General features: G+C 38.2%; 1 protein-coding gene across 1 annotated transcript; it reads right to left on the reverse strand.

Annotated features, from left to right (window-relative positions):
* Window positions 1-14334: 14334 nt before the first annotated feature.
* LOC110919940 lies at window positions 14335-15413 on the reverse strand. Its single transcript, XM_022164186.1, has 2 exons — window positions 15031-15413; window positions 14335-14908 (listed from the first exon to the last, which is right to left on the reverse strand). The coding sequence occupies exons 1-2, from the start codon at window positions 15411-15413 to the stop codon at window positions 14335-14337; spliced, it is 957 nt and encodes a 318-aa protein (XP_022019878.1).
* Between the last annotated feature and the right edge of the window lie 958 nt (window positions 15414-16371).

Consider the following 16371-nt stretch of genomic DNA (forward strand, 5'->3'; position numbering starts at 1 on the left):
ATGGCTTCAAGTCGCGCAACCGGAGCATATACTTCATCATAATCCAGACCTTCGATTTGTCTAAATCCCTGAACCACCAGCCTTGCTTTGTTTCGAACAATGACACCCGCAGAATCCTGCTTGTTTCGAAAAACCCATCTAGTTCCAAGCTTACGCTTTCCTGCTGGCAACTTGACAAGCTTCCATACTCCAAGTTTTTCAAACTGGTTCAGCTCTTCGTGCATAGCATCTACCCAGCCAGGTTCCTGCAAAGCTATATCAATGGTTTTAGGTTCGATTTGAGAAAGATAACAAGAATATAAGCAAGTGTTAATGGTTCCTGATTGACTCCTGGTCAAAATTCCTGCATTTACAGGACCAATCACATTTTCGATTGGGTGATTGCGTTGAACGCTCGTCGGTATGGCCAAATCAGGTACAGTCTCCTCTGCAGTGGTGGTGTTGCTACACTCCCCCTCATCAGGTGCACTTGTAGTGTGAACTACAGGAGAAGTGACGGTACAATCCTCAGGAATTGGATCAGGAAACATTGCAGAGTCACTGGTTGATGCACCTTCAGGAGATTGATTGACCATCGGTGTCGGTGTAGGATGTTGCGTGAACACCATTCCCGGTGGATCAACAGTATGATGCTTCACATTTTCTTGCATCTGTGCTTCGTCCTCAGTATCTTCAAATGACAATGGTTGTTTGGGAACTGACTCACCTGCAACTGAAACATCACTTGACAAAATGTTAAATGATTTAAACAGAGCAGAATAATCATATAACCAATCTGGACCGACTCTAGCGTCCGTAGCATTCTCTTCAAGCCATTCGATGTTGCACGACTCAACAACTTTTCTAGTTACTTTGTTGTATACCCTATAAGCAGAGCCTTTAGCATATCCAACAAAGTAACATTCGTCACCTTTGACTTCAAACTTTCCATTTGAGTCCATTAGTAATAATACACATGGACAACCAAAAATACGAAAGTGTGAAACCGAAGGTTTACGTCCTTCCAGAATCTCATAAGGGGTTTTCATGTGACGTTTATTTACTAAAGCATGATTCTGGATATAACAAGCCGTGCTAACAGCTTCGGCCCAAAAGAAGCTAGGAAGCTTTGAATCAGCCAGCATGGTACGTGCTGCCTCAATTAGAGTACGATTCCTTCTTTCAGCCACTCCATTCTGTTGTGGAGTGCGTGGCGCACTGAACTGTCGATCAATTCCCTTTTCAATGCAGAACGTATCCAAAGTAACATTCTTGAATTCTGTCCCATTGTCTGATCGAATAACCTTCACCTTAGTACTCGCTTGATTTTCAGCCAATGTAATGAATTGTTTCACCAGTCCAGCAGTTTCATTTTTGTGACTGAGAAAATACACCCAAGTGTAGCGAGAGTAATCATCGACGATTACTAGACAGTAAGCTTTCTTCCCGATACTCATCACATTCACTGGACCAAAAAGATCCATGTGAAGTAGCTCGAGTATAGCTTTTGTTGAAGGTACTGGTTTAGTCTTGTGAGGTTTTCGATGAGCCTTTCCTTTCGCACAAGCAACACACTTTTCCACCAACATGAAATCCTTAATCGGAAGATCTCGTACCAATTGACCTTTAGCTAGACGATTCAGATTTTTCATATTCACGTGCCCAAGTCGACGGTGCCACAAAAGACCATCATGCTCTGAAATCTTCGAAAATAAACAAGTGATCTCTTCACACGGTTTCTTGTTCATATCAATGACGTAAGCATTTCCTTTTCTTTCAGCTGTCATCAAGAACCAGTCTTCTGGAATAACAATCCCAGGCTTAAGAACATGACACCCTTTCTTCGTAAAATGAACTGAATTCCCTCTATCACAAATCTGCGAAATACTTAACAGATTGTGCTTCAGTTCTGGAACATAATTGACATTTTCAAAGCTGAGAACACCGTTTTGAACAGTTCCTTTCAAAGTGATTCTGCCAGATTCACCTCCCGCAAATGAGACATATCCACCATTAAATTCTTTGACATTCACAAGTTGGGATAAGTCTCCTGTCATGTGCCTGGAACAGCCACTATCCATGTACCAGAGGCGCACGGTAGTCCTCCACAGCTGTTCCTGCACGAGTAGCGGGATTAGTTAGATTTAGGAACCCAGCCCATAGTGGATCTGGGTTTTCCTTGAGCATCGAAATACGTTACCCTCTGCCAAACTAAATTGTCTTTATTTAAAAATTTTGATGAATTCGCATTGGCAGAATTTTTATGAAGTGTATGAGGCAAGTTGGAATGCACGGCTTTAGGTTTAGGTTTCCAATATTGTTTAGACTAGTTGTTAGCATAATTACCAAACGCCTTAAATCTGTTTTCTGAAAAATGATTTTGCCGGTTTTTATGTCTACGTTTGGCTGCATTCCAATCTTGATCAGAAGGCCTGACCCTACGATGGTCGTTCTTCATTGTCTTAGACCTATCAGTCTTCATTGACTTAGAAGGATCAAATCGATTTGGTTTGACTTTCTGATGTTGTGCGTGTTGAGTTTTAGACTGCACAGAGGAAGACAAAGAAACACAGTTTCTGGCAATGTGCCCGGCTATCCCACAATTGAAACAAATCTGTCGTTTCACTGTGGAAGATTTTTGATGATTCACAGTGGCTGCGGGTCTTTTGGGTCTTGAAGATGGAGCTTGCTTGTTCTGTTTTGATTGACTTGCTTGTGCCTTCCCTGAGCTTGTAGATACCTGAGGGTCAGAACTAGCACTGGCACAAGCATGAGAATCTGAAAAAGTAGAGTTTTCATTTTTTACTGTTTCATGAAAATCATTTTGATTAGGTGTTTCAGATGTTGACTTATGATTTTCTTCACAAGTATTTTCTTTCAAACTCTCATTTAAGAAAACTTCTTTCTCGTTTTGCAAATCATCTTGAGTTTCAGTCTCGATCGAGGCTGAGACGTCATCAACAAATAATGACTCCTTTCTATCGTTGCCATCCAAAGAAGTTCCATCAGATTCATCAGTAGAAATGTCCACTGAATTTGATTCACACGAAAAATCAGTGTGTGATTGGTTTTCTTGTGAAGCATTTTCAGTGGTTTCACTGAAAGTGTCCTGAGGAACATCGTTGGTCACACTATTTTCACCTTGAGAATCAGAAACATTAGAATCACAATTTTCAGCAGTTGCAAAACATTCATCATCACACGCATTTTTAAAAGGTTCATCACAAGCATTCACTGTTTTGCCCAAAACATCAGGCCCAAAAGAAGAGGAAACATAACTATGAAAAGAGTTCAAAAACGCTTGTCCAAACACACAACCAGAATTAGTATTATCAAAAGAAGTTTTAGAAGAATCAGATTCTAAAACTTGTTCACTTCCAAACACATCTCCCCATATCACTTCAGGTACTTTATCTGCACATGACGAAGAACTGTTAGGATCAAAAGTACCCTTTGATACAAAACACGTCTCTGGTTTTACCTGCTCTTCAGCAAATTTGCCATTGATTGAGGACTTACTATTTTTGGAACTTTCAACATTTACCGAGGGCTTATTATTTTTGGGTCCGTATGTCATTTTACTTTCATTCAGCATCTCCTCCTCGGTCATAGGCAAGTAAGTGTAATTGTTATTGTACGGAGGAGGAGTCTGATTGTAACCCAATCCCGACCCTTTCCTTTTAGAATAAGCCAATTGTTGATCACAGAGATTTTTGACTAATTTACTGGAGGAATCGAATTTTTTAATGTTTAACTGATTAATTTGGTATTTATCCCTAACATTCTCCAGTTCCTTAGTCACCTCACACAGTTTTTCTTTAACCATGATGAGTTGGGCCGTGGCTACACTAACATCGTCTTTGAGTTGGACGATATCCTTACGCTGAGCTTCGATTTTCTCTTTGAAAAGTTTTTCATTTTTCGTTAAAGTGAAATTTTTGCGTTTAATTTCATTATAGTCTTCGATTAGCTCAGCGTTATGGATTCTATAGGCCTCAACTCGTTCCCTACATTCAGAAGTGCAGAAAACAGAAATTACCTCTTCTTTAGTGAGACCCTTGACAGGTGCTGACAGAATTTGAGTCATGAAGGCGAAGTTTTCAGCTGACGACTCCTCCTCCTGTGCAACCTTCACATCATCATTCACCGAATCGTTGCTGGCCATGAAAGCGATAGCTGGCTTGATTTTCAGGAGCTGAGATGTTTAGTCTTTCGATCTCTGAACTCCAGTCAAAAGGCGAATCAGGCTGAACCACCAAAGCTTGGGCCAATCCCATAGGTTGTGGGCTTCCACTGTTGACATTATCAGCAGGCACACCAGTTGTAGTCACAAGAGCTCTTTCTCGATTGGGCGTAACAGGAGCAGCAGGCTGAGCTGGAGTTTGTTCACCATTCACCTTGGGTTTCGTGCAATTTCTAGCTAAATGACCCTGTTCATGACAATTATAGCAACGAAACTCAAATGGCATCTTTGCGGGGCCCGAGAACGTAAGATTCTGCCATTTGTTTTTCCCTGTTTTCCTCACAAAGTTTTTAGCTCTAAAAGCCGCCATAGCCATCTGCCACGTGATATCCATTTCTTCCACATCTTCTGGAAGAATTTGATCCAAATCATCCATGGAAAACTTAGGAGGACCAAGGTTTCCCGAAGTAAAGGCATTCAAGCAATTTATGACTGAGGCTGCAATTTCAAGATTTTCTTTAGACTGTTTCGAGAAGAAGGCAACCATTTCATTGCTCGCCACAGAGGCAGAAGGTGCAGCAGATGCCTTTCCAGCACTTGTAGGGGAAGCTTGAGTAGAGGACCCTGAGTTGTAGACGTTTGCTGAAGTGGGAGCAGGCTTAGCAGCTGTAGCATTGCGAAACATTTGGAATCCTCCTTGAGACAGAAGAGCTGTGTTACTGTCACTGGATGTGGTTGGAGCAATTGAGAAACCGGCAGCCAGCATGCTGTTCTTGTAGTTAGTCTCTCTCTGCTTGTCATCCAATTCACAAGCTTTGATATGCGAGATCATCTCAGACAGGGTGCATCTTGCAAGATCTTTGGTCTTCTTGATCATAGCAACATGATGATCCCAACTCTTGGGCAATGCATTGAGAAGTTGTCTGTTGGTGGATGCGTTTGTGGTATGAATTTCTTCCATTTGCATTTGAGTCACCAGCTTGACAAACCTTTGGATCTGATTATCTACTGTTTCACCATAAATATGGTTGAAATTGTTGAAGTTTTGTTGCAGTAAGTTCCTTCGACTCTCTTTCATATCTTCATTACCTTCATACACTTCTACCAGAGAATCCCACAGTTCCTTGGCAGATTTGCAGGTGCGAAAGCCCATAGCAATATTAGGACCCAAACCCATGGTCAGATAGGAAAGAGCTCTATCATCTTCTTCAACAATGAGCAGATCATCTTCAGTGTATTGATCTCGAGGCTTCTTTATTTTAACATCAGGTTCTGTAGGGCTTTCCATCATAATCTCCCTAGGTCCTCTCAAAATGCTGCGCCATAGCTTGTAATCTTTAACTTTCAGATGCTGTTCAAAGCGCCACTTCCACTCGGGAAAGTCATTGGCATCAGTTAATCTCGGAATACGTGTTGTGGTTCCTAGCTTTGAATCCAGTTCTTGTTGTTGAGTTAGGGCAGACAATTCACTGTTGTTGGTTGACATGGTTAATTAATCAGTTAATTAATTAATTTTGTTAAGTCCAAAATCAACAGTCCAAATGTCCGTCACACAAAGTCGTTGCGAGTCGAGACGGGGTTGCGAGTCAATTTTCTGATGGTTGCTAGTCGAAACTGACAAGGTTGTGAGTCGAAACTTCAGTGATTGCGAGTCGTAACAACGTAGGTTGCGAGTCAAGATTTCTGTGGTTGCGAGTCGTAACCGAATGGTTGCGAGTCGTAACAAAACCGAATGAGCCGAAACCACGGTTGCGAGTGAAGACCAATCCTTTGGTTGCGAGTCGTAACTGAGGCAGTATGAACCGAAACCAGCTGAGGTTGCGAGTCGTAACTGAAACGTGATGAGCCGCAACTGGGTGATTGCGAGTCGTAACCTGCAAAACAATAAGTGATAAGAACTGTTTACTCGCAATCCCGACTTTTCAGCAATTTCCAAAATTCAAAGATATTGTAATCTTTGAATCTGTTGAACCGATATCCCGAAATTTCAGCAAACACCAATACTGAAATCAACAAACCAAAATCAGTGATTTTTCCAATGAATTTGTCAAGAACAGTCGATAAAAATCTGCAAACACACTTAACAAACCGGATCAGTAATATATGCAATTTCTTGAATCTGATTGATACCAAAACCGAGCCCTTGAATGGCTTCAATGGCTCTGATACCAATTGTAAAACCCGTGAGGATCTCAATGATATCAATCTACGCCTTGTGAGAGCGCGGAAATCAAACACAAGGTGATTCAAGAACTAATATTATGATCAAATAACAAACAATAAATAAGAATCAAACCGAAACTTGCATTCACGATGAACGATGACTGATACAAATCTCGGATGGAACTCGGTTCCAATACCTTGTGTCGCCTGCCTTCTACTCGCAATCAACAACCCCTAATCAAGTGATTAGGGGTGTTTATATACAAAACACATTAGGGCCGAAAACACACTTAGGCCCATGCGACACCTATTCTAGCCCAACCCACAATGTTTAACCCAAAACATAGATAACTAATTACATAATCAATCCCTAATATTGTTAACCTACATGAATAAACCTTCAGGTTCCAACAGCCCTAGTAGCTCATTTTGATTTAGAGCTGCATCAGATGGACGTTAAAACCGTTTTCCTTAATGGAGACTTAGACGAAGATGTTTACATGAAACAACCTGAAGGCTTTAAACCTGAAGGTCAAGAGGATCTAGTCTGCAAGTTGAATAAATCCATTTGCGGGTTAAAACAAGCACCACGTCAATGGTATCTTAAGTTTGATAAAGTCATGAAGAAACAAGGTTTTGCAAAGAATCAAGTTGATCAATGCACCTACCTCAAGATGAGTGGGAGCAACATTACTATACATGTCCTTTACGTAGATGATATTCTATTGGCAAGTAATAGTTTAGACATGTTGCATGAGTTGAAGCGGTTACTCTCGCATAACTTCAACATGAAGGATCTCGGAGATGCTTCTTATGTTATTGGCATCGAAATTCACTGAGATAGACACAAAGGGAACTTAGGATTGTCTCAAAAGGCTTACATAGATCGTATCCTTACACGTTACAACATGCAACAGTGCAAACCCTTAGTAGTTAAGGGAGATGTTTTCGGTTCATTCCAATGTCTGACAACATAGGTTGAAAAGGTGCAACTGAGTCAGATACCTTACGCGTCAGTAGTCGGGAGCCTGATGTATGCTCAAGTCTGTACTCGCCCAGATATCGCTTAAATTGTTGGAATGCTAGGCCGTTACCAGACTAATCCTGGCCTAGATCACTGGAAAGAAGCTAAGAAAGTACTTCGATATCTGCAAGGGACGAAAGACTATAAACTGACTTATAGATGAAGTGATCATTTAGAAGTGGTAGGCTATTCTGATTCTGACTTTTCTAAATGCTACGATGATAAGAAATCCACTTCGGGCTATATCTTTATATTAGCAGGCGAAGATATCTCATGGAAGAGTCATAAACAACAGTTGACCACAACTTCCACAATGATGGCAGAATACATTGCTGTTTATAACACAATCTATCATGGAATGTTACTTAGGAACCTGATCACTGGACTCAAAATCGTTAATTCCATTTATAGACCATTGAAGCTTTACTGTGATACAGCTGCCGTTAGTTTCTCGAACAGTAACAGTTCGACTGGAGCTGGTTTATATTTCGATACAAAGTATTTATTCGCTGAGCGAGTTGAGGAAAATAATCTTTGTATTGAGTATATTAGTACCAAAAATATGCTTGCAGATCCGGTGACTAAAGGTCTCCCACCAAAAGTTTTCAAAGAATATGTTTCGAATATGAGATTTACTAAAGACCTTATTTAATAGCATATTGTACTTACTTATATTTTAATTAATGAAATTTGATTTTGTATGTCTCTAACATATGTTCTGGCGGTATAATGACATATAGACAATTATAAATACAAATCAAACACTAAAGGGCTTACGCGCATATTTTGATCATAAGTGTTAGGTTTTAAATTGAGGCTGTAGTATGACTAATGGGGGTCCTGAGTCGAATGATGATTGAATGGCTGTATTTCTCTGCTACAGTTCTTGGTTTAAAGCTAAAATGAGTATTAACTCCTGATCAGGCTAATTGGAAGAATGTAAGATTAAATATAATTATTGTGTTATATTTAATTGTGTAGCCATTATAATCATTTATATTATATAGATCAAAATATACTTTAACTATTATATAATTAATTGGTAATTGTTGTTGGACCATATTACTCTTATTAACTAATTAGGTTTCCTCTTGGGTGTATATATAAGGAGATGATTGAGAGGCTAAGGGTTAGACACTAATCATAACATCAAGAAATCGCCCTTGTCACACCCCAACCGATGGCGGAAACATCGGGATGAGACGAAGTGTGTATAGATTGCTAGAGACTTCATAACACTATGTGACAATATTTAATTAAATTCAAATTTCATTGCAAGTGCTAAATTGTCATACAATATTCAAAACAAAATACAACATTGTTTCAACAAATAACATAACATTAAAAGATAAATAGATTAAAGGTGTGTATCTAGTCCACCCTAAACTTGTTTCATCATTCATCCATACTTCAATAATCAACCTACAACATGTATTAAAATAGAGTTTCAATGCAAAAGCATGAGCGAGTATACAAGTTTGTTTACATAGCATAATAGAATAAAAGGCTCAAATCCAACATGATTCACAATATGTGAATTACTAGTATGCAATTTTGGCGTACACTATGATCAAACCCAAGAATCCAACGCATTAAATAACCTAATCCCAATTGATAGCGGGATGGTAAATGTTTAACTTAACAATACCCCAAGTTTAACGGGCGGTGCGTAAATCCTATAGCGCTATAATTGTTAAGGTGGGCTAGCAAAGTTAATGAGCATATACGTTCCAAATCGTTCAAATAGAGCATACAAGAATCATAAGTAAAGCACATTAGTTTCATGTTTGTACAAGGATTGAGTATGTTTAGTTTAGTTTAAAGATATTTGCATAATTATACATGTTGCATCCCAAAGTGTAAAGGGGAAAAAGGGATCGAGTATACTCACGGTTTACAAGTCTTGACTTGAAGGTCCGAGAGTAAGTTTGGAGTGGATTAAGTTGGAGCACCTAGCCCTTCTACACGGGGAAACATAGGTGTGTGAGTTTGGCGTTCAACGGAAGATTATAAATTTGGAGTTTAACATAACATAAAGTATGATATTAAAAATAATCATCTTCAACTTATAACTCTTATATGACACTATGTAACCACTAGGGTTATATTGTATTTCATGGGTAGTACACCCATTAGAATCATATCGAGACTTTATGTCTTAGATGATATCCTACTACTTTAACATATAAACACAAGTTTAACATTAAAGGTTCGAATGGGGGTATATATATTTAGGTTAAGTATTACGTATTATTTAGTCCAATAATTCATGTAGGAGGTAGAAGATTAGGATCTTCGTTTAGGCACCTCGAGTTAACATGGATGTCATGTATGGGTAGGAAGACAAGCTTCCATTTAGGAACCCCTTGAACGTTCACCACTTCACTTGATGTAAAGACAACCAAGGAGGGTCAAGAACTAGGATTAATACAAATATGTAAATAATCTAAACTAAGAGAAATCGTCAAATCATGTGAGGATTTTATGTTGGAGCAACCCAAGTTGTTCCACAATCACTCTACATCAAGATCTAAGCTCGAACATGACTTGTGGGTAAAATACCCTAATCAAAATAGAAAGTTATGAGGTTTAATCCTCTGATTTCAAGTGTCTCAACCTTGTTTTTAAGCTTAACCAACCATGAGATAGGTTGTAAGCATTGGGACATAGGTATGAGATGTGTTAGACACAAGTTGGATAAGTTTAAACAAAGATTTCATGAAAACAAAAACAATCAGTGGACTTTGGAGCCTTTTTGCCGGAGTTCCAGGGACTTATTTACTGTGAAAAACCCATGGAATCAAAGTTAAGGTCAAACCAAGCACATAGGAAAAAGAATGAGCAAAAACGGACAAGAAACGAGTGAGATATGCTCACTTTTGTGAAGATGCAACAATCTGCTCGAACCTTCTGAATTAACACGAATTTGGGACTGATTTGGAGGTTTGAGAGTGTTTAGAAAAGTGAAAATAGCTTGGATTAGGATTGGTATTTATAGGGAAAAAGTTAGGTTAAGTTTAGGTGAGTATTTAATGCCAAAATCGTGTTTAAAACTCAAAAAATGTCAAAATCGCGCTCAAACAGACCTGCTGGAGGGTCTGTTCGCGCTGATCAGGCTTGAGTGAGGGAGTGCTTAAGAATTAAATGTGCAGAATAGAAACCATGTGAAGGCAGTGGTGGAGTGGTGTGCGCGTGTGTATTTATGCTGGGTGACCCGGGTTCGAGTCCTGGCATCCGCTTTTTATTGTTTTGATTTTTTTAAACAGTTTCAAAAATTGCAGAATCAGTCCCTGAAGTTTAGTTAACTGAATTAACTAGGTTTTAAACTCCACTAACTAGAATCCATTAACTAGTTTAAAATAATGTAAAAGAAAATTAACTTTGCAAATGATTAACTAATTAACTAAATAAATAAATAACTATTTTAATAATTAAAATAAAAAAAGAAAAAAAATGTTTCAACGGTAGTCTAATTCACGAAAATTTTCCGAGGTTTCAAAAATTAGGATCTAAAATTTAAAAACGAGTCGGATTTTGGGAATCAAATTTGACGGATGTTAGAGCCCTCTCTACTCCTCTCTCTCCATCCGAGTTCCACCCTAGAATTCTGTTTCACCATCAATAACTTACACCCTAAGGAGGAACCAGATCAAGCTGACAATCATGTCGAACTCAATAGCTGCGTCTCTGACTGGATTCTCTGCTGGCCGGTCTGCTGTTACAAGTATTTCTAATATGTTTTCTATTATGTTTATACAGAACTGATCAACACAAATTACACTGCCTAGTATTCTCATCATTTAAAACACTTAACACTAATACAAAAGGAGCAATGCTCTAGAGGTAGCCTGATGACTTTCTCTAGGGGAGATTGGCGGTTGGAGTTTCGTTCGTGATAAAATGTCATGCACTAGCTAGGGTTTTATCACAATGGGCCTTTGGTAGTGGGTTTCCTCCAGAATCGGTAACAGGCCGGGTCACTAGCGTCGTTTGCGATCGCGGGCGTGAGTGGCCTTTTGCCAATGGGTGTCCTCGGGTCACCGGGCTTTGATGTATGTTAAAAAAACACACCTTACATTAATAAATAGAAAGGATCTAGCAAAGTAGTAACCAAGGGGCTTGTAGACTAGCGTTATCAGTGAGTGTAATAAAGGTGATCCTCTCTAATTGGTTGAGGTTCCTACTCTCAAGGTGGACAATACATATGTATAGATTTAGGAGTATGTTTAGTGAATGCATGAGTTAGCTCTTAAAAAAAATCTAGCAAAGTAGTAAATCTTGTTCATTGATTAACTATAACAATATTCAATTATGGGTGCCAAATGGTTTCTTTTACGGATTGGCTGGTTGAACCTGACTTAAACCTGAAAATTTGACACGACATGAACCTTAGAATCGTGTTAGACACATAACATTGAACACGACACAAGTTTTCAAGGGTTGATACAAACGCGAATCGTTTAAGAAGAAATTTTATTTATTTTTTTATTTTGCATATTGTTATTCTTAATTAATAAATTTACAATAAATATATACCAATTTGAAGTAATTATGTATAAACTATAAAATGTTGACCAGTTCTGTAAGTACATAACTGAAAACATATAGATTGTGTACATGTTACAACATTTAGGCCAGCATACAATCCAGTAATTGAGCAGACATCGAGATAGGCATGATAATCAGCTTGATCTGATTCCTGTTTAGGGTGTATATGAGAGATGGTGATTATGAGTTTATATGGTGATTATGAGTCTAACCTTTTACCCTCTCTAATGATCTCCTTAAATACACCAAAAGAGAAACTTTTATTAGTTAGTAAAGGTAATATGGTCCATCAACAATTACCAACCAATATAATAATAGGGTATAATTATATTATTTTGATCTAATATAATATAAAAAATTTATAATGGTTACATGCTTAACTACGTATAATATATTTAATCTAACATAAAACTTAATATCCATTCCATTTAATCTAACATAAAACTTAACTATCAAATTGAAACGGCAGATAGGTCATATCTAATCGAAACGGCTATTTGGTTAAACTTGTTTGTGGGTTTGACCTGAAACTTACACGAACCTATTTAGACTAAATCTAGATCTGTGAGTACTGTGATAGAATTATGTCATTTCAGAGTTTAACACCCTAACCTCATATATTCAATTATTATGGTGCACTTTCAAGATAGATACATGTGGTAGTGCCATAAAATAAAAGGAGGAAACTAGAGCTACTTATGATCAACTTTCTCCATGTAACAAAATGATTAAAAAGCAAAGTAATATAACTAGTATTAAAAACATCGCCCTTAGGGATACTGCTTTAAAATATCTTTTCCATTATATAATACAAGGTAAATGACAAAAATAAATAAATAAAAGATAAAAGTTTATTGTTATTTAGCCATATGCCTATGATCCCACCATGCTATATTGCTTGTTCATTCATATTATTTCAACTCTACAGGTTTGTTCCATTCACTCAATATGAGAGTTTGCAAACATGCATGGCAATGATTGATCTATTTGCATTTCTGTTTGTAATATATTTATCATTTTAAATGTATTAGTGTTTATGTAATATATACTTATCTATTTTTTACCACAAGCACAGAACTTTAATGACCCAAAGCCCACATTTTAATAACCTTAAACCCAAAACTTTTGCCTGATAACCGTGTCACTTCAAGACCAAAAACCTTATTAACTAAACAGACCGGTTAGAAATTTTGTATAAACTGAAATTCTGTTATTTATAGACGGTTGTATGTTGGAGTCATAGAGTACACTTAACGCCTTCTTCAACAAAATAAGCTTAAAAAAAGAAAACCAAATTGCCTACACGATGCAAGACATTACTGAGAAAATTCTGAAAGTAGCCATTTTCTTGAGTGTGTTATATCGTTATAGTCATATTGTATATTAGCTACGCTATAATCAGATGACACATGATTAAGGGGATGTTTGTGTAGCTCTTAATGAATCTCTTAATGGTTCATACCTCTTACTGACTCAGCATTTAACGGTTCAGACTGTTTGTTTCGGGAGCAGATGTCTGAATAGTTTAGACATTTGCCTCTGAATGGTTAAGCATTATACAGAGTCTAAATGGTTAAGACCTCTACTCTGAATTGGTCAGACATTTGCATCTGAACTGTTAAGCATTATATGACTCTTAATGGTTCAGACCTCTTACTGATTCAACACTTAATAATTCAGACCTCTTACTGGTTCAGGCGTTCAGCACTTAACCAATTCCTACGTGAGTTAAGACTCACATATGTTCTTTTTTTACCGCATAGGATCTGGTATCAATGACATGGAGTTTAGATAATAACTATTACTAATTAATAACTCATTTCAAAACATACATATAGTTAATGTTATGTATTTGTTTTACTGTTTTAGTTTAGGCTACGAGGTGTGGATGGAGCCTCATGGGGCTTTATCATGCCACCTAGGCTTCATGTCATCGCCATGTTAACATGGGGGCTTTATCATGCCCCCCTTTAATTTGGAGGGTGTGGATGGAGCCTCGTGTCATGATTACCTAATTATTTTTTTATTTAAATATTTATTTTTTAACTAGAAATTAAAAAGAAAACATAATTTCATTAAAAAAATAAAAAACACTAGATAATTTCATTTAAAAAATAAAAACACTACATAATTTCATTAAAAAAAACACTACATAATATCATTTAAAAAATAAAAACACTACTCGCCGTCTGTGTCGAGTCCTCCTTGTTCACGATAAAACCATAGGTGCTCTGTCAGATCGGCTCGAAGGTTTTGGTGTGTGTGCCTAGCCCGTATCTTTGCTCGGATATCTTCTTTCTCAGCGTATGTTAGTATTGGGTTCGTTGGTTGGATACTTTCATCATAGCTTTCTCCACAAAATGCTCTACCCGAGTCCTCCAATATCATGTTATGCAAAATGATACACATATACATAACGTTTCTCATTTTACTTTTTTCAAGTATCCTCGACGGCTGGGTGATGATAGACCATCTTTTCTTTAACACACCGAAAGCCCGCTCGATATCTCTTCTTGCTGACTCTTGTTTTTTTCTTGAAATACAATCTTTTTTCGTCATCTGGACACGAGAGACTTTTTACCAACGTCGCCCACTCGGGATAAATACCGTCTGTGAGATAGTAGCCATACTTATACTGCACGTCGTTTGCATAGAATGAAGTATCTGGTGCAACATCGTCTATGACATCGTCGAATAGATTCGAGGTCATTAAAAATGCAATGTCATTGTTCGTACCAGCCATGCCAAAGTACGCATGCCAAATCCATAAATCTTGAGAAGCGACCGCTTGTAATATTACGGTAGGACCATCGTGGTCACCACGATGATGTTGCCCTTTCCAAGCGGTTGGGCATGCCGCCCATTCCCGGTGCATGCAATCAAGACTTCCCAACATTCTAGGAAACCCATGTAAGCGCTGATGGGCCTCGTATAGAATTGGAACGTCGGCTGCGGTTGGCATCCTCAAATATCGTCTCCCGTACAGAGAGATTACACCTAATAAATTATTGCTAATTAAAAAATAATAACATAAAAAAATAATAAATACTAGTGTTAATAAAAGTTACCTTCACAAAAATTTTCAAGAGACTCACCACAAATTCTTGACGACATCCTTAAATACTCATCTCACGCATCACTCGATGTGCCGTAGCCTAGTTGCCTAATTGCTGCAGTACACTTTTGTAGTCCAGAGAAACCAACTTTGCCACTTGCACTTACCCTTTGCGTGAAAAAAGGGGATTCGCCCGCAAGATCATTGGAAATTTTAACGAATAGTCGTCGGCTCATACGAAACCTACGCTTAAACTGAACATCATCGTACACGGGAGTTTCACAAAAATAATCTTGCACTAGACGTTCATGAGCAGCCAACCGATTCCGTTCAATAGGCGGTTGTCTGGTACGCGATGCAGAGGATTCGGCTTCTTCTTGCAAATAATTAATCGCCTCCTGCGCCATGGCGATAACCATATCATCAAGAACACCGTCGGATGACGAGCTCGAAGAAGACATTTTTTAAGTTGTCATTGGTGTGTGTTTTAGTTGTGATTGGTGTGTGTTTTGGTTGTGATTGGTGAGTTTTTAAGTTTAGAATAGGTTTTATATATAATAAATAAGATTTTTTTTTAAACATTGGACCGTTTGACAACGGTCAAATATGACATTTCCACCTCGTTCCACGCGAATTCAGGCCGTTACCATGGTGGCGAGCCTTGTATAGCGCCCCGGCATAGCGTCGGGGGTGAGAAGGATGGCGGGGGGTGGGGCGCTATAGTGTGCCAGTTGGGTTGGGTGGCGTCCCACACCCTCCAGCCTTACCGTGATGGTGATCGAATCATGTTGCAGGTCTTTAAAATCATTAAAAACACTTATATTGTTTGTGGTTACACAAGTGGTGCAACGTTATTAACTTAGCAAAGGTAAGAGCAGCATGATGGCGGCCCAACTAAAAAGGTTGGATGCATAGTGCGTGTCGAATTAGAGTGGTTTAGCTAGACCGGCCCTCTATAATGCATGGTGGTCAAACAATGTCCACTATCACTATGAATAAATGATTGTAGAAATCGTTAGTCGCTAGTCGGCCGGTGAAAGATTTACTAACAATCATAAGTTTTTCAACATTTTATGTTTAACACGTGGTTAATGTTCATACATTCTCGTTTTATGTTTAACATGAATAGCCTAACAACCCCCCCCCCCACACACACACACGCACACCAGCAAAACATGCAATACATTCAAACTTTGTTGTGATGTCGATCCCGTATTATTTTGTTAGAACTAGTAAATTTTCTAGCGCATTGCAGCGGCATCGAAACATAAAGTAACTCAAATTTATACCGTCTAAAACATACTCTATTTTATCTCACTCATTTCTAAACAAAATTTCCGCCAAAACATAGACCAACTGAAAATGTACATAAAAAAATAAGCACGGAGACGTATTATATTTGATCCAACTTATTTATTA

This window comes from Helianthus annuus, chromosome 16, assembly GCF_002127325.2.
Source record: "Helianthus annuus cultivar XRQ/B chromosome 16, HanXRQr2.0-SUNRISE, whole genome shotgun sequence".
In the NCBI taxonomy this organism is placed as follows: Eukaryota; Viridiplantae; Streptophyta; class Magnoliopsida; order Asterales; family Asteraceae; genus Helianthus; species Helianthus annuus.